The 22,391-nt window shown below is 58.2% G+C and overlaps 1 protein-coding gene across 1 annotated transcript in view; it reads right to left on the bottom strand.

The window, feature by feature from the left end:
- The window catches only part of LOC123782479 (uncharacterized), a 47,937-nt gene extending 32,908 nt beyond the window's left edge, over window positions 1-15,029 (bottom strand). The window contains exons 1-3 of the mRNA XM_087858712.1: window positions 15,008-15,029; window positions 14,234-14,331; window positions 1,539-1,656 (exon numbers count right to left, since the gene is read on the bottom strand). Of these exons, the coding sequence (XP_087714838.1) occupies window positions 1,539-1,656; window positions 14,234-14,331; window positions 15,008-15,023 (232 nt within the window). The 5' untranslated portion in view covers window positions 15,024-15,029. The remainder of the gene's footprint in view (window positions 1-1,538; window positions 1,657-14,233; window positions 14,332-15,007) is intronic.
- Window positions 15,030-22,391: the final 7,362 nt, after the last annotated feature.

Genomic DNA, 22,391 nt, shown 5'->3' with positions numbered 1-22,391 from the left:
GTAAGAGATGTCGGAGCTCTACTGAGGGTGTGGCCGCCACGGCCGAGGCCATGGGCCCTGTGCCAGAGGTGGGGGCTGGCCCTGGGCCCAGGGTGGGGGGCTCCGACTGAGAAATTCCTCAGAGTTCTCCCCGGAGCCACAGGCGCCAGATTACCATGTCCCCGGGCAAGGAGGTCGAGGAGGCCCAGATGTGCGTGCTCCTTACATCTGTCCACAGCAAAACCTCTGGGCATTTATTTGTCTTTGTCTGTGTCCGGGTGTGCACGCCTGTGCTTGTGTGCGCACCGCCGGCTGTGTGTCTGTGCCTGTCTTTGTCTCTGTATGTATCTGGGCCTTTGTCTCAGTGTGTGTGGCTGTTGGTCTATGCCTGTCCTCATGACTGTGTCTCCGTGTGTGTGTGTGTGTCTAAGTTTATCTGTGTCTACGGGGCACTGTGCGTCCTTGGTCTGTGCCTAAGTAGGGCTGGCCCCCTGGACTGCCTGTGTGTAGTCGTGGGGCTGTGTGGCCTCGGCATGAGGGAATGTTGTGCTTTTGAGGCCGTGGGTCTAGATCTAAGTGTGAGTGTTTCCTTGTGTCTCTGTATGTGAGACCCTGCTGTGTGTTGTATCATGGAAATGTCTATCTGTGCCTGTGGGATGTGCGATCATAAGACCAAGGATATGTGTGTCTCTGTGCGTGTATGTGTGTGTGTTGGGTGTGAGAGGGTGTGAGGGGTTTGTCACAGACTGGTGAGCAAGTTAATCTCAGACTCCGTGACACGTGGAATAAAATCACGCTCCCATAATGGGATCATTCGTCTTCCTGTCCAAGGAGAGAACCAACTCTTCACCCTCCGCCCTGGGGGAGCCAGTGGGGCCAGGGCCAGGCTCGGCCCCCATCCAGGCCCCCTCTGGCTTCAGCACCCCACCCCCACCTCTCCTCAGCCGCACCAGGCCCATTCTGCCTCCAGAGTGCCCTGGTGCCCACTGCGGGCTGGGCTGGGCTGGGCTCCAGGACATGTGACCCAGAGCCTTAGAGGCCTGTCCTGGGCCCCCCAGCCCCACCCAGTACCAAGGAGAGTCCGGCCCCAAATGGGAGGGGGGAATGCAGGAAGGAATCTTTGGGCCCCTCCTCCTCCCGGAGGGGAGGGATGAGCTGCAGGCCCGGCCGGGATTTTCCATCTCTCAGCAACAAGATTCCTGGTGAGCAGGCTGCGGGGTTTGGCAGGGCGCCTGCTGGAGACCCGCCCTCACCCGCCAGGACGCCTGGGTCCCCAGGGCCAGGCAGCAGTGGGTTCCCTGGGGAGCCAGGAGGGCCCCAGAACTCCAGTTTATTGCTGCCCAGGCCTGTGGGAAAGCCAGACACTTCCAGGCTCCCCCCCAACCAAAGATGGCTCTCCAAGCCCCTAGGCATCCCCCCCCCCCCCCCGCCTCCCCCATCCTCTGGCCTCCCCCTAGCCAAAGCCTTTGCTTCAGAAAGCCATCACAGGCCAGTCACCCAGCACCACCCACTCCCCACCTGAACCTCAGCACACGCCCAGCCTGGGTTCTAGACCTCACCTCTGGGTTTGAGGGCTCCCAAGGCCAGGGCTGTGCTTCTCATCTCAGACTGGGGCTTCTGAGGACAGGGCCATGTGTACTGCAGCTGCGAAATCCCTCTTGGTCTTAATGCTCCTTCCTGATTGAGCGGACAGGCACCAAGAGAGGATTTCAAACTCAAAGCTGGGGAAACTGAGGCCCTGAAGCCCTCTACCCTACCTGCCACTATGAATCAGAGGCCAAATCCAGTAGTCTGGACACACAAGGTCTTAATCCTGCCCAACAGCAGTGGCTGCAACTCTTTCTTCCCTGTTGGGGGTACGATTTCGGGAGGGGCTGAGCATCAGCTGGAGAGTAGAGGGAATGGGAAGGTGGACTCCCTCAACCCCCAGCCTTGGGTGCGCAGCTGGAGAGCAGGTTTGGTAAGAGACGAAGGTTGAGGAGGAGGAGAACTGAGTTGCTCCAAGATTTATGAGCCTAATTCTTCTCTCTTAAATTCCCCTCCAAGCCCCCAGCCCCAGCCTGGTCCCTCCAGGGTCAGGCTGTGGCCCCAGGCCAATGTCAGGGCCCTAACCCATCCATCAGCTGTTGCCAGGGAGTTTCCACCCCAATGGGTTCCAAAGGGAGGGGCTCAACTGACACTAGGGACCCAGATTGATGGGGAGGGGGCATGGCCCCAAAGAGGCAGCCAACAGCCCCCATACCCCCCTAGGAGCTGGGGGCTCACAAACTCCAGGGAAGAAGCTAAGGCTGGTGGGTGGGGCCCAGGAGGAGGCGGCCTCCCAGCCAAGGCACCACACCCGGCCCCGCCCTTTCAAGAGGCCCGGAGACAGACCTGGGATCCCACGGGGCCCTCCAGCTCACAGGGTGTGTGACCTTGGGCGGTTGCTGCTCCTCTCCAGGCCTCAGCCTCCCCACCGCACGATGCAGGAAGTGGCTCACATATCCCAGGTGTCCCCTCTTCAGCTCAGCTCCCTCAGCACTTAGCCCTGCCCTCTCTCTCCAGTCCAGAATCTGGGCCACATGGGGGGGGGGGGGAGACTGGGGCAGCTACCTGGAAGAATCCCCGAAGCCACCCAAGTCAGAGCTGATGAGCTCACGGTGATTACCCCTCCACCACACATCCATTTTCTAGGAGAGCAAAACTGAGGCCCTTGAAAGGGGCTCTGAGTCTGGACCAAGACCTGAGTTTTACTGGTGGTGTGGTTAAGGGCATGTTCTCTGGGGACAGAAAGACCTGAATTAAAATTCCAGCTGTACCAGAAACCATGTTAAGGCCCCTGCCTTCTCACAGCCTCAGTTTCTGCATCTGTAGAACGGGTAATAGAGCCTCCCTCCTGTAACTGTTGAGTTGAAATGAGAAAAGGAACATAAGGTTTTGGTGAAGCGAGCAAATGCTTGAAGGATGGTAACTATCACGATCGTGGTAGCACTGACATAAACCCAAGCAGCCTCGGGGGAGGGAGGAAGGGTCCCAACCTGGCTGGAGAAGGAGCCACCCTCCAGCCAGATTGGGACCCCCAGGGCCTCAGCTCAGGAGGGCCAGCCAAATTCCTCGAAGCCCCCAGCTGTCTCCCCTATTTGTTAAAGGCCTCTCATTAGTGAGCCTGGGCACCTGCCCCTCCACACGTAATAAGCCTCATTAGTATCTTAGCCCCAAGCTCTGTGCCCAGAGTCTATGTGCCTGCACACGCATGAGGGTGGGGGGCTGCAACAGGCCACCAGCCAGGAGACGGCATCCTCGCCAACCACACCCCCTGCCTGTCATCAGCAGGGCCCGTCACCACCCAGCTTGTCACCTGCCTGCCTCGCACCCGCACCACCTGTCACCCACCCAGCTCGTCACCCACCCAGCCCATCACCTGCACCACCTGTCACCCACCCGGCCTGTCACCGAAGCCGCCTGACAGGCGTCTGGGTGGGGGACAGGAGACGGGGAGGAGAAGACCACAGGGGTGTGGAGCTGGGGGCCCCAGAGACCCTGTAGGACCCCCACTTCAGCTCGGCATCCTGCAGCATCGCCATGGCAACCTCTCAGCCGCAACCACTTTCCCAAACATCCCCCGCCCACCCCCCCCAAGGCCCTGCTCTTAGCTGAGCTGAGGCTGAGAAGAGCCTGAGTGACAGCAGAATGGGGCAGGAAGGAGGGGTTCATCAGCTGGCTGGCCTTGGCCATCCTTCCCTCTCTGGACTTGGTGACTCCATCTGCAAAATGGAGGAGCCAGAACGGGTGAGGGCGCGAGAGAGCAGGCTAGCCCTCTCCAGCCTGGATTGGCTGAGCCAGCTACCAGCTAACCTGTGAGGGCCAGGGGGTGGGACAAAAGGACAGGGCTTTCTGGGCTCTTCCACACTCCAATGCGCCGCCGGCCCGGCCCAGAGACGCTGGGCCTCTGGCCCAAGCTCACACAGCGGAAGAGGAGGAGCAGGCTGGAAGGGAGGGGGGCGCTGCCACAGGGCTGCCAGCTGGAGACGCCACACTGGGTGACCCAAGGTGACCGGGGGCTGAGCTGGCCCCCACCGCTGAGCTGCATTATTTATAATACCCAGAGCTTGGAGCTGAGCAACAGCTGCAGTGCTGCCCCTCCAGGGGGCACATGCCACAGCGGACCGGAGAGGACAAGGTGCCTCCTCAGGGAAGGCCCCTGGGGTCCTCGGCGCCCTCCACAGCTGGCTGGGGCAGGCGTTGGGGGGGGGGGAAGGGGCAGCAGCTCCATCCTTCCCCTCCCTGCCCCCTCTCCCCTCCACTCCTCCAGGCAGGCAGCGATAGGATTACTTCTGCATGACTGCCCGCTCCACGGGGTTCCAGAGACCCTCCTGCCTGCAGCAATCTTTAAAATTCCTCCAGCCCAACCTCGCTCCCTTTCTCCCTGCAGTGAATGCTCCAGCGTCTACCGCAGTGTGCCCGCCACTGCCACCACCAAGCAGGCTGGGGGCCAGGTCCCTGGCACCTATGGGCAAAGGTGGACCGGTCCTCAGAGTGTATGTAGCCCAGGGACCCTCGGAACCCTGAGGCCCAGGCCCTGGCCCATCCCCTCCGGCCCCCCGTGCCGGTCTAGCCCCACAGAGCATGGCTCAAGCTGGGGTCAGGCACGCCAGCCACGCCAAGGCAGATGGGCACATACGTGCGAACACACCTGATGGGTCTCGGGATGCCTGCCCATGCCCTCTGCTGCCAGGACCGAGCTGCCCCCACCTCCGCTCTGACCCCCACTCTGCCTCACCAATCCTGGCTACCCCTGGGGTGGGCAGACAGCTGGGCCAGGCCAGAGTCTGTGGCTCCCCAGGGCAAAGAAGCAGGCAGGAGATCGATCCACTGAATTTTTTAAGGCTCTAATGGAGCCGGCATCCCAGGACTTGGGGGCCTGGGACGCAGACGGTGTCTTGGGGACCCCTCCCTCAGTATTGCAGTTGTTTCCTCTTTCAGGTCTTGGGGGTCGGGGGAAACTTTCTTTGAGCCTTTCCCCAGCTAGAAGAGGCACGAGGGGCCCCTGGGAAAGAGACGGGATGTGGGGGGCTGTGAGCAATACCCAGAGCCCCCCCCCCCCAGTCTCCCCAGCCCTAATGCAGGCAGAAGCAGCCCAACCTCTAAATCACTCCCCTCGCGCTGCCCTCTGAGGCGGATTCTGTGCATCTGTAATTAGGGGGTGGAACAGATGGTGGAGATTCCGTTTAAAATCATGCATCTAGTAAAGTAACCTTCACTGTCGGAACTGACTCCCAGGGAGACCAAGCCCCGAAGCCCAGATGGGGGGGGGGAGTGGGGAGCATGTCAAGCCAACACCTCACCCATCTCTCTCCCTGAAGCCCCAGGCCCAATGTCCCTCTCAGGTAAGCCAAGGGTGGGGGGGCAGGTTGGCAAGCACCTGAGAATGTGCAGGCCGGGGGTAAGTCCCCCTCCTCACCCCAACACACACGCCAGAGCCAGGGCAGGGCTGGGTACTCTGAGTTCTTGGCTGAGAGACCAGGGTGACCAGATGCCAAGAGCCCCCAAAGAGGCCCCAAACCCCCAAAGCCCAGGCCAGGGTGCCCAGAGCACAGGGTCTTGGGTGGGGCAGCTTTGAACCAGATGTACAGGCTCAGTGTCCAGGAATGAAATGCCTGGGGCGGCGGGGGGGGAGGGCGGAGATGCCTCCCCAGGCAGAGGAGGCTCTGGGAAATGGGGGAGGACCGGACAGCAGAAAGGGAGAGAGAGCACACAAGAGTGAGCAAGTGTGTGTGTAGGGCTGGCTGAGGCAGTCTGGAAGGGTGTCTGGGGGAGGGGGACCCGGAGGAGAGGTGGGGTGGGGGAGCTGTGACGGAGATTGCTGTGGGGGGAGGTGTGCTGGCATGTGTGGGGCTGGGAGTGAGAGCTGCAGGGGAACTGGGCTGGGGTAGGTTGGGGGGAGAGGGCAGAGCTGCTTGTAAGCACCCAGGGGTGAATGGGCACAAGGCTGTCACTGAGCTGAGGCTGGCTGTGTGTGCTTGGCTAGGTGTGGGGCTGTCCCTGGGCCCTTAGATGGCCAAGGCAAGGACTGGAGCTGGAGCTTGCTGGGGACAGACAGGATGGCCTGTTGAGGTGTTGGGTCTATGGGGGAGTGTGCGTGTGTATGCAGGTGTGCGTGCGTACACGCGCATGCCTGGGAAGCTATGCGAGGCTGGGGGACAGGATCTGTCTAGAAGTATACCAGAACTGGAGCTACGTCTGTGCTCGAGGTAAATGGTGGGGCTGAAGTGGGTGTTCTTGTTTGAGTGGGTGTTGAGGGGGCAGTGTGCGTATGTGTGGTGGGGGGGGAGGCTGTGCGTCGGGAAAGGCGTGGGGGTTGGTTGGTGTGTTTGGGGAGATGCTGGGCTGCAGCTGGGAAACGCTGGGGCCGCAGGCAGAGTCCCTGTGTGACTCTGGTGAGGTGCTGGTGCTCTGAGACACGGAGTGTGTGGAAGGTACTGGGGCTGCTCTAGGGTCCTGGGTGTACCCGGGGAGGCGCTGGGTTGAAGAGAGAGTTGATGAACGTACGTGTTCGTGTGTGTTGGGTGTATGCTGGGGATCATACCAATCTGGGTTTGGGTTCATTTCTAGGGCTGTAACCATGTGTCTGTGTGGTTGTGTGTTTGGGGGCACGTTGGGGGTCCGAAGGGCAGATATATGTGGAAGTGTTGGGGCTACGTGTTTGCAGATGGAGCAGTTGTGTGTTATGGGGTGCTGGAGCTGTGAGTATAGGAGGGGCAGGTGTTAGGGGCTACGGTTGGGTCCCTGCGCTCAGACACGTGATGGGGCTCAGGGTGAGGGTAGGTGCCCCTCTGGGGAGATGATGGGCAGAGTCCTAGCCTTTGCTCAGGAGCTGCCTGCTAGAACCCCTCTTCTGGGGGGGGTGCCTGCCCACCCCCAGACCCTGTGTGGGGGTGTAGAGAACGGGGAGGGGGGGTTGTCCATCTGTCTCAGCCTGTGCCCAGGCCAGAGGAGCGGAGCCGCCTCCTCGCTCCCTGGGGGGCAGCAGCGGATCTCAACCCACCCATCTGCCTTCAGACGGTTGAGGCAGGAGCCTCCACAAAGCTGCCTGGAGGGCATCACTGTGTTTGAAGAGGCACAGGCTGGGGGGTGGGGGGAGCTGCACAGCAAACAGTCCTCATGGAGGCTCCTTTGAAAACCACTGACGCCAGGAGAGAGGAAGAGGGAGGACAGGGGCGGGTATGTCTGTCCTTGTGCGTCTGTGTGGGTCAGTGCCCAACTGTGAGCCTCAGAGCCCCTTCGCATGTGCTCATGCTGATGGCCTCTGTTCAAGCAGCATCCCGGCCTTGGAAAACAGCCCTCCAACCCCGGCTGCGAGCTCACAGCCTCACACAGACAGCTACCCCTCACACAGGCACACTGCCTCCACCCACACACAGCCCCCCACACCTTCACATCCGCACAACGCTGCACCCTCGCACCCGTGCAGCTCACCCCCAGGGCCTGCACCCTCGTGTACATACACCCACTACCCACCCCCCCACTCTGCAGAACCAGGTGGCCACACACACCTGTGACATACACACACGTCCGCACGTACATGCCTGACAAGTAGCAGGCACACATACACCCACACGCTCCACGCACCTTGGAGCTCCCTGTCACACCCATAGCCCACCTCACATGGGATCACCTCTTTCTCACACACGCCGTAACAGGCACTCGCCACGTTGCACCTGTGCATACGTGCACGAGTGTGGATGTGCACACACTCGCCCTCCCCAACTCTCGGATAGCTCTTTCACATCACTCGACCCACCAGCCAACTCCTTAGGAAGGCTCCCACTGGCTGAGAGGGGCCCCAGCCTCCCCCCCACCTCCAGCTGGGAAGGAGGGGGAGGGTGTAGCACCCTTACCCAGACACCTGGGAACACTGATCCTCACCTCCAGAAAGAGCCCTCCCTCCGCTCTGGTGTGACTGCCACTGTATGTGTGAAAGTGTGATTGTGTATGCGTGTGTGTCAGCATGTCCTGAGACCCCATGACAAGGCATGTGTGTCACTGCCTACACGGGTAAGGAAGCATAGGTATGCATTCCCCAGTTACACTTGTGAGATGCAGGATGAGTGTGAGGGTGGAGATTCACATGTCACAGAGTGTGTGTGTGTGTGTAAAGGCCTGTGCGGACAGGTATGAATACGGGAGTGCATTTACACAAGGAGACACCGAGTGGTGAGTGTGATATTTTCTGACACAAGAGATATGTCCATCTTGGAGTAGGGGTCAGGGCTGGGAAAACCGTTCTAGTAACTCCCTCCCCTACAAAAAGAGCAGGGAGGAGGGGTCTCTGCGTGCTTCTCTCGCTCTTGTTCTCTCTCTTTCTCTCTGACCTCTTTAGCAGCTGGAAACTGAGCCGGGGGTGGAAGGAATGGAGACTTGGCTGGCCCAGGGGTTTGGGGAGGGAAGCAGGAGAAAACACCTTCCAGATTCTCATCAAATCCCTGTTTGTGGTCTGTAGCCTCAAGCCTCTCCGCCTCTCCTCTCTCTCTCTGTCTGGGTTTCCCCTTTCTTTATCTCTTCCTGTCTCTCACCCTCTCCCCGAGTCTCTCCTCCTCCTATCTCAGTCACCTTGTCTCCCCTCTGGGATCTCCGTGTCTCCATGTCTTAGTCTCTCTGTCTGTTTCTCTCTCCCCAGGCCCTTCCATTTTTCTGACTCCTCCTCTCTCTGCCAGCACCTCTGTCTGTCCGTCTCTCCCTGTCCTGGTCCATCTGTCCGTCTCTCTCCGTCTGCCTGTGTGTGGGTGTCTCTGTCCATCTGTTCCACCACCCATCTGTCTGGTTGTCTGTGTTAGTCCTTCTAAGGGTGCCCACTCGCTCCCCAAGGTACCCTCCCCCAGGTCAGCAAAGGCCTCTCCTGGCTTAGGGGGTGGGGAGGGGATGCAGAGCTGCAGCTTCTGGAAGCTTCAGTAGCAGCTGGGCTGAGCTGGGAGTTCGGGGCCAGCCAGCTGCAGAAACGGCCCCTCCTCTGGGCTCCCAGGCCAAGGACCCCAGAGCAGAAAGAGGAGAGAAAGCAGGGCCTCGCTGCAGCTGAGTTTGTGCATGTGTAGGTAAGGGGGGAGGCAGGGGGCCTCACTTCACCAACCCCCCCCCCCAGCTAGGCCCTACAGGAGAGGGATCTTCAGTGCCCACCTTCCTTATCCCCTAGCCAATGGCAGAGATGCTGGGATCCAGGAGGGAGGGGCTGGGGGGGGTGCCGGGCCTTGAGAGAAGGAGGGGCTAAGAGCTCACAGTTTCTTGTCAGCTGGGTGGGAGGGGGGTCCTTCTCTCCTCCCTTCCAGGCAGTCCCTGGGGATGGCTCTAGTTCTGGTTCCAGCTCTAGGCATGTGGAGCTCCCACAGGGGCCATTCCCGCCTCCCAGCTTCTCCAGAGCCTCTGACCCACAGGCATATAGGGAGCATATAGGAGTATCTCCCCCCTCCCCAACTGGAGGTGGGTTCTGGACATGTGGGGACCTTGATCCTGTCTAGGCACTTGCTGTCCTGAGAGGGCCCAGGTAGTCCACCTACCATTGCCAGACCAGCACCTCATTCTCTCTCTCTCACACACACGCACACACATACTCAAACACACACGCATGCACATGCACGGGCACAGAGGGCACCTTAACATCCATGGCCTGCCACCCCGCAACTCAGAGGGCTCAAGAAGCAGCCCTACCAGAGACATGTGCCCTACCCTGGCCTGGTGGCAGGCCTCAAGAGTACCTCTGGCACCCGGCCAGCAGCTGGAGGTGACATCCCTCAGGACCCTCCCAGTCTGTTCTGTGCCCCCCATTCCCGCTCCATGAGTAGTCCAAATCCCACCGTCCCACCACAGATGGGAGGTCACAGTTATTCCTCCTGAGACCCTGACGTGGAATCACAGAGAAAGAAACGGACGCTGACCTACCACGAGCAAAGTCCATATTGGCTGCTCCCTCCGCACAGCCCTACCGCTGGGCCAGGGCCAGAGGCTGGCTCCCTCCCTCTAGAGCTCTCCTTGCCCCCGGCTGGGCCCCCTCCCTCTCTGAGCTTCTGAGCAGTCCTCCCTGCCCTCTCCCTCCCAGCCCTGGCTCTCTCATCCTCAGCTCTTGGAAGCCTGACTCACTGTTTCCCCTCCTCTCTCCCCTCCCTCCCTCTCTCTCCAGGCAGCGGCGCCTCCCCCTCCCCTGGGGGTGCTCTGGCCACAAGGGTGCCTGCCTGCTCCTCTCTCCGGGCTCCAGCCCCCCACTGTACCCAGGAGGCCCCCTGCAGCTGTCCTTATTCTCTTACTACAGACTGCTAGAGTGCGAAGAGCCTAGGTCCCAGGCCTGGCATTGCCAAGTATCTGTGAGCCTGGGCAAATGGCTCCCTTCTCTAGACTTGGATTTCTCCTGTCAAACAAGGTAGGAGGGGGTCCAACTGGATGATGCCCCTAGCATCTCTTGGACCCTAATGTTCCCTGCCTTTAAAATCCCAGGTGCCTCTTGGCATGAAGCACAGGCAACCTGTGGGGCACTGTACCTGCCTCAGGACCCGCCCCCAGGTCCAAAGAATAGCTCTGCTCTGTTCCCAGACTTTGGGAGAAGGCAGAGGGGAGACCCTGTCCTGGGGCAGGACCATTAGTCAAGTGACCCCTGGAAGCCCCTGGTCTCTCTATTCTCCTTCCTCCTGTGGGAGTCTTTCCCTCTCTATTCCACCTGTCCTCCTCCCTCTTCCCAGAGACATTTGCTTGTCTCTCCTCCAAAAACAATGCCTGCTCGTTCCTGGCTGTGGGGTAGGGAATGGCACATGCCTAGGCCTTCTTGGTACCCTAGACCCCACCTCCAGGGGCTGTGGTCCTGGCTCATCTCCTTGACTGTTTGCTCTCTCACTCCCTCATCACTGGCTTCTGCCACCATCTTTCCCTCTCTCCACCTGGCACGCGGCTATCTGGGGCTCTCTCCTCCCCTCCCCTTTCCTCTCCTGGGTCCCCTAGCTCTCTCCCTGGGGGGGCCCATCTGCTGGCATTAGCAACAATGTTATCCTTGCTCCCTTCTGCAGTCCCCATCCTGGCTTCCCCTCTTCCGAGCTGTCCCAAGAGACCCAGGGGACCCAGAGACAGAGCTGGGCTCCATCCCATAATAGGGAGTCCGCTTGACCTCACTCAACCAGACCAGAAGTGTCTGGACATCTGGTATGAAGGCATGGCACGGCACCCCCTGGTCTTGGGTGACTGGCCAGAGACACAGAGCTCTGTATTCCACAAACAAACAAACAAAAAAGTTGGCCTGGGGGTGGGACATAGGGGGTTTTTAGGGAAATGAGGGAGATCAGGTTAGCCTGGGAGAAAGCCCCTATCCAATGGGAAACAAGCAAGCGGAGGGAGTGGCTCAAAGTCAATGCTCCAGACTGATCTGAGAACCAGCAATGTCCCTCCAGGGCTCCGCCAGTCCAGAGCAGCAGCCCCTCCCCCAAGTTTCCAGCCAGGGACACTTGGCCCCTCAAGCCTGGAGCACAGCCACAACCTCAGGTAGAGATCCCATCCCTTAATCTCCTGTAGGGTCCAAGTCCAACCTCCCAACAGTCTACCTCCACTCAGCTCAGCAGGGGGTCCAGGAGCCTCCCTGCCAAGATCTAAGCAGGTGGAATGGGGTTAACAGAGCCCCCCAACTCCCAAGCCCCCTCACCAAAGTCCGGGTCAAGATCTGGGAAGCAATGCGAAACAACCCTGGAACGTGTACACCCGCAAACTGAGAAGCTACGCTGTCCATCCACAGCATTTGGGGGTGCTGGGGCTCCCTGCCCCCCAACCTTGTTCCAGACCCCCCAGCCCAGCAACCGTAATAAACAGCAAGCTCTTTTTCTTTATGACACCAAATTTCTCCAAGCCCAACAGCCCCTTCCATCACTACCTCAGCCATAGATCACATTAAAAACTCACAGAGGGCAACTTAAACACATCACATTTGTTTCTCTCTATATTATTTCAAAAGTAACGGCATTAAAAATGGATTTTACTACAGAAAATAAATATCAGCACGTGGGCCGGGAGCCCAGGCAGGAGGAGGAAGCCCACCAGGAGAACGTCCCCGAGGGCTTGGGCGCAGCTCAGGTACTGACCAAGGAGGTGGCTGTGAGGCCAGACGACACCCTGGGGGTGTAGGGGGGATGTCTGGGGAGGGGGCAATACCTGCCCACCCGGGCACTTGCCCTAGTGCCAGACCAAGAGGGACAAGAGTCACTGGTTTGGACTGGTGCCCACTGGTCCCCCGAGGCTCACACCCTCATTGCTCTGTGCCACCCCTATGCAGGGTGGGGGCTCTGGGGCGAGAAGTTCACCAGTCTCGGGGGTTATTCCAACTATTGACACAGCAGGAGAAAAAAAATGAATTCAACTTACTATCCAGTTTGATTTTCCATTGCTATAAAAATAAATATACATCTGCTCAAAGGAGGGAGATGGCAAGCGGCATGCACATGCCACCTGGGGGGTCCCCCCACAGCTCACCACCACAACCCAGCCTGGCCCCCTCCAAGCCGGGGGGGGGGGGATGGACAGACTGGTAATCTTTCACTTAAAAGCCCCAGCTCACACAGCCACACACACACACACACACACACACACACACACACACGGGGCCACACGGAACAGGAACAAGCCAACAATAGAAACACCCCAAATACTCCTGGCAGGACTCTGCCCAGGCCCGGGCACATGCCCCCGCCCCGCCAGCAGCAGCAGCAGCGGACAAAATGTGGCCACCCTGACCCGGAGGCAAAGCTTGTCCTCACACCCTGAGCTCTGCCCAGGGAGCTGGGGCCAAGTCCCGCCTGACACCAACTGGTCCGGCGGGAAACGCCTGCCCAGCCAGACAGGCACAGGCCCCCCAAGGGTCCCTCCTTGTGCTCAGGGACCAGGCTGGTGCAGCCTGGCCCTGCCTCCCAGGGTGACGCCTGGGCCCAAATTCAGCTGGCCCTGCCAGTCAGGCACTGGTGCAGAACCGAGGGCACCAGGCTCAGCCCCTCCCAGCCCAGCCCCAGGGCCCCCAAGCTAGGAGGGAGGGGGGACTCCCCACCCCTCCACATCTGGCCCTGGCCCCCAGGGTCTGCGGTAGAGAATTCCCGCCCCCGCTTCTCTCTCTCTCTCTCTCTCTCCCTCCTCCCGCTCTGTGCCCGCTGCCCGCCTCAGGGACAGCCCCAGCTCCCGCCTCCGGCCAGCAAGGCCCACATCCTTCCTCCCTCAGCTGGCCCCTTCGCCTGGCAGGAGGCTGGGGGGGTTAGGCTGCTAGGGAACCCCTCCAGCTCCCATTAGTCCTCATCCCCAGCCCCCAAACTCTGGGTCGCTGTCCCTTTTCCTGTAGAACAGGAAACAAGGTTATTTCCTAGACTCAGAGCCAGCCCCCTGCCCCTCTGGCTCTGCCCGGGGACCAGGACCCAGCAGGAGAAGGCGCCCTTAGCCAAAAGGCATAGGGATTCGGCAATTCACCCCCAGCTCCCGGCCCAGGGGGCTGACAGCTGTCACTCAGCACCCCACCCCCTGGGGAAGAGGGGGCCCGATTCAATCAGAGCCCCAGAGGAAACGCATTGATAGGCGATTATTTATTTATTTATGCAAAAGTGAGCCGACTTTGTTCGCCAGGTAACCGGGCACGCGGCCCAACCCCTCCGGCCCTGGCCACCCCCAAATCCCTCCTCCGCCCCACACCCCCTCCGGGTCATTAGGTCCCCGCCCCTCAACTCCCAGAGCACCAGCGGAACCTTGGGATTTGGGGGGTGGAGGGGAGGGGCTCCTCCCTCCGCAGTCTCCCCCTTTCCCAGCGCCGTTCCTAAAATCCAGCCTTGTTCTCCGCTCCCACGGTCCCCCCTTCATTCTCCCCCCCCCCCACATTCTCAGCAAGCTGGAGAGCAAATTGCAGTTTTAAATCCAAAGACCGAGGGAGGAGGAAGGAGGAGGGGGCGCGCGGCAGCGCTGGGCGCGCACCTCGCCCCCGAGCCGGGGGAGCTGCGGGGCGGCCAGGAAACCCGAGAACCCCCCCTCCCCGCCCCCCCTTCTCGTCCACCTCCCCCTCCCCCTTCCCGGCGCTGCCTGCCAGGCTTCGAGCCGAGCCCAGCCGAGCCGCGGGCCCCGGTGGAAACAAAGACCGATCGCACCGCGGGCACCGCAGCCACCGGGTCCCGCGGACCGGACCGGGGCGCGCGGAGGGGGCGCGGGCCCCCCCCTGGTGCGCTGCACAAAAGAGCCCGGCCGGCCGGTCCCCAGCGGGGTCTAGGGCTCGGGAGGAGGCGCCACTCACCGGAGTGCTGGGCTGCCGGCTCCGTGGGTCCGAGCCAGGCGAGGGGCTTTGGGGGGCGTCAGTCTTCCGGCGGCGGCAGCGACGCGGGCGCCCGGCTGCTGGGGAGAGGAGTCGTGGAGGAGCCCTGAGCCGCCCGCCGTTGCTGACAGCATGGCTCGCGTCTCGGCTCACATTCTCTGCCGCTAACTCCACTGGACACGGCCCCCCGCTCCCGTGGCGCCCCCCCCACCTCGATCACTCCTTCGCTCTCTGCGCCCCCCTCACTCCCCCCGCCGCGCACACACTCTCACAGCCCTGGACACCCCCGCCCCCACCCCCCCATTGCAAACCTGGGAGGGAACGCGCCCCGCGTAGTCCTCCTCCTGCTCCTCCTCCTCCGCCCTCCTCCCTCCCGCTCTCTGGCTGTCTGTCTGTCTCTCTGACTGTCTCTATATCTCGCTCTCTCTGCCTTTCTCTGCTTTCCGAGCTGGGTGGGAAAAGGAAATGAGGACAGAAAGCAGACGCTGGCTTTGGGTGGTGGTAGCTGGATTCCCTCTCTCCCTCCCTCCTCCTCCTCCCCTCCCTCCTCCTGCCTTCTGCTCTCTCCGCTGCGAGCGGGGCTGAGCGCAGCCTGGCGGGTGGCTCGCTCTGCCCGCCCGCCCGCCCGCCCGCCCGCCTGTCTGTCTGTCTGGTCTGCCTCGCTCGCTCCCTCCCTCCGTCTCTCGCCCTCGCCCTGCCTGCCTGCCTCTCTCCGTCTCCGCCGCCGCCGCCGCTGCCTCTGCGAGCTCGCCTTACCTTCGCCGCTCACCATCCGGAACCCCAGGGGGGAGCGCGCGCGCGGCACGCCGGGACTTGTAGTCCCCACCCCGGCCGCTCGGCGTGCGGGGCGGGCGGGGCCGAGCCGGCTGCCCCGACGGCGCGGCCAGGAGCCGGCGGGGACCGTGCGCGGGCCCCTCGTGGGGGACGGGGGCGCGTCCTCCGTTTACCGAGGGTGGTGGTTCTCCCGAAGGACTAGCGATGTTTCCCTAGTTTCTTGTTCCCTGCGGGGGTCTCTGGCTTGAGCGGAGGTTGCGGGTGGGAGCGAAGGGGCGGGGTCTGAGAATGGAATGAGTCGAATAGGGAATCAAGGGATTAGCCAAAGGGCCTGCGACTTTCTGGGGCGCCCCAATTAAATGATAGACGAAGAAGAGAGAGGGGAGGACCGGCTTTCTGAGTCTGGGGACGTTCTCCCTTTCCGAAAAGGTTTCCTATTGAGTAAAGCACGACCTGTTTATGGGAGGGCTGCTCCAGAAACCTCAGAGCCCCACCACCGCTTCCTCCTCATTCAGGGACTCCCGTCCCAAGCTCTGAGCCCTGGGTTTAGCCACTCCAACTCCTAGTTTTCCTAGAAGTTCAAGGGTGACCAGGGCACAGAAGTCCTGGATAATCTGCAAATAGCACCCCTCCCCCTTGCTGAATTCGACTCTGAGCATTTTGGTTGTGTCAGGAAGCAAGATTCGCATTCACAGTTCGGAGCTCCTGCTGCGGCCAGGGGGCTGGGCTCAGCACTTTCACCTACCTCCTCTTCAGGTCACATCTGTTATCCAGCCCCTAGCTCCAGGCCCCCTGCCTGGTCGATCCCCACAGATGGGAATGTGCCCTGCCTGGGCCTGGTTACCAGGGGGGAAGTAGCCGGACAGCCCAGGAAAGGAAACCGCTGCTCTGCTGCTGCTGCCATTTACTGGACACAGCCGGGCCCCTCAGTCTGCAAATGATCCAGCTATTGTCATTTCCATTTTCTAGATGAAGGCAGTGAGGCCCAGGTCCCCTCATCTGGAAGTGGTAGAGCCCCGCTGGACCAGGGAGGGTCTGATCCCAAAGCTCACTGCTTAACCTCTTGGCTGTGGCAGGGGGTTGTGACTCCCATGTCTCTGTCTGACCTTCATTCCCAGCATCCATGTGTCCTCCCTTGCTACTTTAATTCAACAGATGTTAACTGAGATATGCAGGGCTCACAGGGGACACCGAGAGGAATAATGCAGGATCACTGTCCCGTCCTCTGTATCTACCAACATCAGCCCTGACTGGTACTCTGCTAGTTCCATTCCATCTGTGTGTCTGACATTCCTTGGCCCTGTGTCTGCTGGCTTTGTCTGTCTTGCCCCACGTCTGAAGTTCCTCCGGCAATGCCTTTGTACTTGGGCCACCTGTTTCTGACTCCTCCTTTGGCCCTGCAGGGTGAAGGCCAGAGTGTGACAAAGGCTGGTGGTGACATTTCTCCAACTACAACTCCCTGTCGCCACCTTCCCTACATCTCTCCCTCTTCCAAGCACCTCCTTAGGACAGTCTGAAACCTCCCAAAAGGCAAAAGAAGAGGGTTCTGGGGGGCACTCTCTATTGGCCCTTTGATGGGAGCGGGGCTAGGAGGGCAGCAGCAATGAGAGAGATCTAGGGTTCCAAACAGTCTAAAGAGTACACCTATTTATCTGGCATCAGGGAGCTGGCATGGCCAGCTAGAGAGGCCCCCATTCGGAAGCAGCTCCTCTCCACGGGCAAACCTTGGGTTCAAAGATTTTTTCATTGAATGGGAAGTATTACAAGGTCAGATATTATGAAAGCAGTGGTTTAAGTTGTTAGGGGCCCTTTCAGGTCCAAAGCCTGAGTCTAAAGTTATGGCAAATAGATGAGGCTTTGGCATCTTGCTCTAGCTGGTATCCCATGGGAGAGACTTTAGCATTGGGAGGATGGAAGAGGCTCAGGTTCCCCTTTCTTTTACACCACCCCCCCCCATACATGCTTACTCCTTAAGCTTTGCCACAGAGCATGAAGAGCCTACCGAGCTGAGCGGAGCCTGAATCAAGTTTGGAGAGGAAGTTGGGTGGGGTATACAGGATCCTTTAAGGGAGATGGGAAGTCCCAGGTAGACTGAAATAAAGAGGAATTTGGGAAAGACATGGGAGGGGAGAAGTTTAGTGATGAGGTGCAGAGGGCATGAGCAGCTGGATGGGCCATGGCTTCTTGAGTGAGTGAGAGACTCATAGAAGTTAGGTCGTGTTTTCCAAGCATGCACCTTCCATCCAGGCCGTCTCAGCTGCCCCTTTCCCAGAGAGGGTGGGTACTCTTGGCCCCTAAGGTATTGAGCAGCGCTGGAAACCAAGCATTACCGGGTTTTCCGGTCATTTGGAGGCTGGTCTTTCTCTTGCAGCTTCTCTAAATTATGTGGGTGTAAGGGGCGGGGGTGGTCTTCCCAGACAAACTCAAGCTGATTCTTCCCGTGGGCTGCTGCCGCCACCTAGTGTCGAATCTCCATGTCTGCTCCAGTAGCGGCAGTCTAAAAGGGGAGAACCCAGTCCTCAGAAATAGTGTCAGGGTCACCACAGGTTGGGCAGGGTAGCTGTACCCTCCCCCAGAAGGCAGGCTTGAAGGAGAGGACTCAGGTTCTTTTTTTTTTTTTTTTTTTTTAAGATTTCATTCATTCATTCGACAGAGAGAGACAGCCAGCGAGAGAGGGAACACAAGCAGGGGGAGTGGGAGAGGAAGAAGCAGGCTCCCAGTGGAAGAGCCTGACGTGGGGCTCGATCCCAGAATGCTGGGATCACGCCCTGAGCCGAAGGCAGACGCTCAACAACTGAGCCACCCAGGCGCCCCAGGACTCAGGTTCTGGAAGAGCCTGCATCCTGCCTTTCTGGGCTCAGCTCAGCCCAGCCACTTTTGTTTCAGTGTGGCAGAAGGTGGCATACCATCTAGACCCTAGAAAGTAGAGGTGAGATCGTAGGGATAAAACTGTGGGGCTCTAGGGCTTGGAGGCCGTGTGGAATAGGAGCCAGACAGATCTGGTTTTGATTCTGCATGGACTCGTGTGTCCTTCACCTCTCTGAGTCTCAGTTCCCCTATGTGTAAAATAGAGGAGTAATTCTTTCCCTGTCTTACGGGTAGGACCTTGGAGATTTACTGAGCACAAGGATATGAGAGCACTTTGAAAACCGGCAAGGACAAGCTGAGGGATTGAGTCATGATAATAATAATGACAATAACTGAGAGGTCACAGCAGCCTGGAGCCAGGCCCTTGGGGCTCATGGAAAGGGCAGAGTGAAATGAGCCTTGGGTGGGCATGGGCACTGCCTTCCCCGATTACAGAAGTCCTAGGGTTAGCCCCACTCTTGGAGCTCACCTCAGCGGAGGTGTGGTTTGCTACAGAGTGGTTCAGCCCAGCCCACAGAAGGAGAAACCGAGGCCGAGAGAGGCGGAGGGACTCTTCTAAGCCTCTGAGCTACAGATCCAGGATCAAGAGACCCATTGGACTGGAGCCATTATGGCCTTGGTCTTCCCCTCCTCAGGATGGGAACAGCTCAGAGCTGGGGCCCAAGAGACTGTGGAAGCAGGAAGCCCCTCCTCATTGTGGTACAGTGGGAACTAAGGCCCCCAGGCCCCCATTATCCCTCCTCCTGGGCTAGCCCCTCCCCCCCAAGTCCTCCCACATTCCTCCAGGCAACAGGAAACCCCAGCTGCAGCCCAGACTTCAAACAGCTCCTCCCTCTGGGCAGGGGGTGTGGGAGGAGAGGCCAGAGGCCAGAGGGCAAAGGTCAGCTTTGTTCCTGCTGGAGGTGGTGAAGGACGGGGGTGGGGGGGGATGGGGACACAGAAGGGGGCAGGGTAGGGCCCTTGACAGCTACACTGCGTGTGTGTGTGTGTGTGTGTGTGTGTGTGTGTGTGTGTGTGTGTGAGAGAGAGAGAGAGAGAGAGAGAGGAGAATTCCTGGGTCTGTCTGTCAGGATATAGTATGTATGGTTCTGTCAGCCTGCGTCTGGAGCTAATTGTCTGTCCTTGGTTTCCCTTGGGCTCGGGACCGGAGTTACGCATGTGTGTGTGTATGTATCAGTATGGATTTGTCTGTGGGTGCTCAGCCGGGGATCTCACGGACATCTCTGTAGGTGACATCACCTGTATCGATATGTGTGGTTCACAGACCTGCTCAAAGCTATGTATCCAGTGGGACCTGGTGTGGTTCTTTGTACCAAGAGGGGTATCCCGCTCCTGTCTCTTCCCCTCCCATCCTTCCCCTGCATTGGTCAACAGAGGGTTCATTCTGAAAAGTGAATCTGACTTTGTTATTCCCCTGCTCAACATCCTGCGGCTCACCCTTGTCCAAGGCTTGGAACCCTAGCCTAAATGCATGGCAGACATGACCCATGCCTACCTGGCTATCTTCATCGTTAGCCACTAATGTCCCTCAAATTTTATACTCTAGTCACACCTACCTAATTCTAACTCCCTGCACGGTCCCATTTCCTGCCTCTGAGCTCACTTAATTTTGTCAAGTCTAGAATGTCTTTTTCTTCGTTCTTTACCAAGCAAACTTTTACTCCCTTTACAAGTCTCTGGTGAAGCAACACCTCCACTGAGAAGCCTTCCAGACTTCCCCCTGTCCAACTGAGTTAGGACCCTCCCCTCTTCTCCCACACATTTTCAGCCTGTGCCTGTCCTATTTACCTCACTACCATTAAACTGTGAGCTGTCTGAGAGCAGGAACTGTGCCTTATCTCCCATCCTGTGGTGGAAAGTTCCTAAAGAGACCTAGTCTTCCCATTCCAGGGAAAAGTTTCCTGATGTTCTGGGTGTAGTACCCAGAGTGGACACAAGAGGGAGTATGGACATCACTGCAGGACCGTACAGGAGCTGGGGTGTGTGTGTGTGTGTGTGTGTGTGTGTGTGTGTGTGTGTGTGTGTGTGTGTGTAAAATGGGGAGAGGGAGAGAACTACTGGAGTAGATAGTAGGTCCATCCAGCTCAATACTGAAACAATAGGATCCAGGATAGACATCCCCAATAAGTCCTGGCCACCCCCGATTTCTTCTGTGACTTTTCTTCACAAGTCAGGGCCCATACCCCTTGGAATTCTGACCCTTCTGCCTTTTGCCTCTGATCTCCCAACCTTGTTCCATGCCTCATCTGCGCCCTCAATCCTCCCACACATGATTATTTGCACTTGCCTGACTTGGCCTTGCTCTACCATATCTCTGAGCCTTTGCACATGCTGTTCCCTGCATGGGAGGTGATCTCACCCTCTGGCTGCTTCATCAGGCAGACTTTTCTTTCACATCCTCCGAGAAGTCTCTCTTGGCCTCCAGACTGACCTTGCCCCTAAGTGTTGTAATCATTTATCGTTCTGCCTCCTGGTCAGGACTAGCCTACAGGAGACATCAGTAAATGTGTGCAAAATTAATAACTGACTTGGTTCTTTTATGAATATAATCCTCGGCATATATGGAGCTACTCCAGACCCTTATCTGACCATGCCTTCCCTGAATTTGACTCTGGGTTAGTATTATACGCTCCCATGATGCTCCATCAAATAAGGGAATATGACACAGTGGGATGCATGAGACTTGGAAGTCCAAGGGTTCAAATCCTGACTCTACCATCCAGCTGTGTGACCTTGGGCAAATGTTGTAGCCTCTCGGAGTCTTCGTTTTCCTTTTTGTAAAATGGGAATAATCACACTCCTGCACAGCCTCGTAGTGAGAATCAAATTAGACGATGCATGTGAAACACCCAGCATTAGTCAATTAGGTGTCCTCCTCCCCCACCATGAACTTGGACATAAAATTGCCCTCTGAGTCTTAAGCCAGTAAAATCCACACAGCATCACAGAGAAGAGCCAGGTGGGGGAGTGAATGAGGCGAGAGATGGTTTTGTAAACGACTGAAGAGTTTTGTGAACGGTGGAAACCGCAATCAAGGTGACCCGCCTGTAATCTCAGGGAGGCAGGGCCAGGATGTGATTGAAATTGAGAAAACAGAGGCCTAATCAATTGCATTGTGCTCTATCAGAAGGGAAAAGAAGGATGAACAGAAAAGGGAGAATTCATTCGGCTGCACCAGAGGGAGGGTAGGGAACCAGTAGATACAGGGATTCCAGGCTCAGGTGGCTCTGGTCTCTGCTGTGGAGTATTGAGGGCCTGGTAAACTCCAGGAGGTTCACTATTCTGCAGGACCTTCATTTGAACGAAATAGGTGTCCGGGTACTAGGCATAGTCCCGTTGGATAGGCAAGAATATTCTGGTCCCAGGAGAAAGACTATACAGAGCTATAGAGACTAAGAACATTGATTTTGGAGTCAGAGGACCTGGTTCAAGCCCCTGCCCTACTACTTATAACTATTTACTTCATTGTGCCTCAGTTTCCTTACTAGTAGAATGAAGATGCAACAGCCTTCCCCTCATGGGGTTCTGTGAAGCTTCAGTGGGGCGGTGAGCCCAGCATGGAATACGCACTTCGTAAATGGCAGTGACAGAGGGCAAACGCAAGTTGAACATTTTACTGCCATTTCACAGAGGAGCAAATTGAGGTTTAGAGAGATTAATAACCTGCCCCAAGTCACACAGCGAGTGAGTGGTGGAGGCAAGCTTCACACCAGGCACCACAGCTCTAGAACTGTGCCCTCGACAGCTGACTCCATGGAGGCGGACACATTCGGCATCTAGCTTGTGTGTCAGGCTCTTGTGAGTTTAATCAGCCAGAGACTGGCTCTTGGGAAGCCACGGCCCCTGAGTTTGAGTGTGTAGAGCGAAGGCTCCCACCTCTGTGACCACCTCTCTCAGCAGCCGCTTGGCGTCTCTTCATCTGACTGCTTCCATTCAGCGGTCCCCAGCACAGGGCTCGGCACGGGGAACTCAATCTGCATTGGCCACCTTGTCCCCTTTCCTTAGGATACTCAGCGTGGGGGGATTTCCAGGGATCCTTTCTACCAATATCTAGAGGGAGAAGGATCCTCCAAATAGCTACGTGGGGCAGATAAGATCTCTTCCCAAAGTCCAGAGTCTAGAAAGATCACAGGCCTTGGTATGAGACCTGGGTTCAAGTCCCAGCTCTGTCACCTGCACTCATGTAACCCCGGAGCCTCAGTTTCCTCATCTGTAAATGGGGGCTGATCATAGAACCAGACTCAGAACTGGATTAAATGAAAAGATGGGTGTAAACACATCTGGCATGCAGCACTTAATAAATGAGTTATTATTATTACTGTTCCTCCCCAGCCTGGTTGTGAACTCCTCCGGGACAGAGACAGGTCTTGTTCCTGTTTGTTTTCCTGGGGTCCTGCCTAGCAAAGGGCACTTCCCAGACTTAGTGCTCAGTAATTGTTTGCCAGTTGCAGCCAGTGATTCCTAGCTTCCAGACTCTTCCCCCTCGCCTGGTCCATTC

This window comes from Ursus americanus, chromosome 33, assembly GCF_024610735.1.
Source record: "Ursus americanus isolate L20-20 chromosome 33, mUrsAme1.1.p, whole genome shotgun sequence".
Lineage (NCBI taxonomy): Eukaryota > Metazoa > Chordata > Mammalia > Carnivora > Ursidae > Ursus > Ursus americanus.
This window is presented reverse-complemented; position numbering and strand designations above follow the sequence as displayed.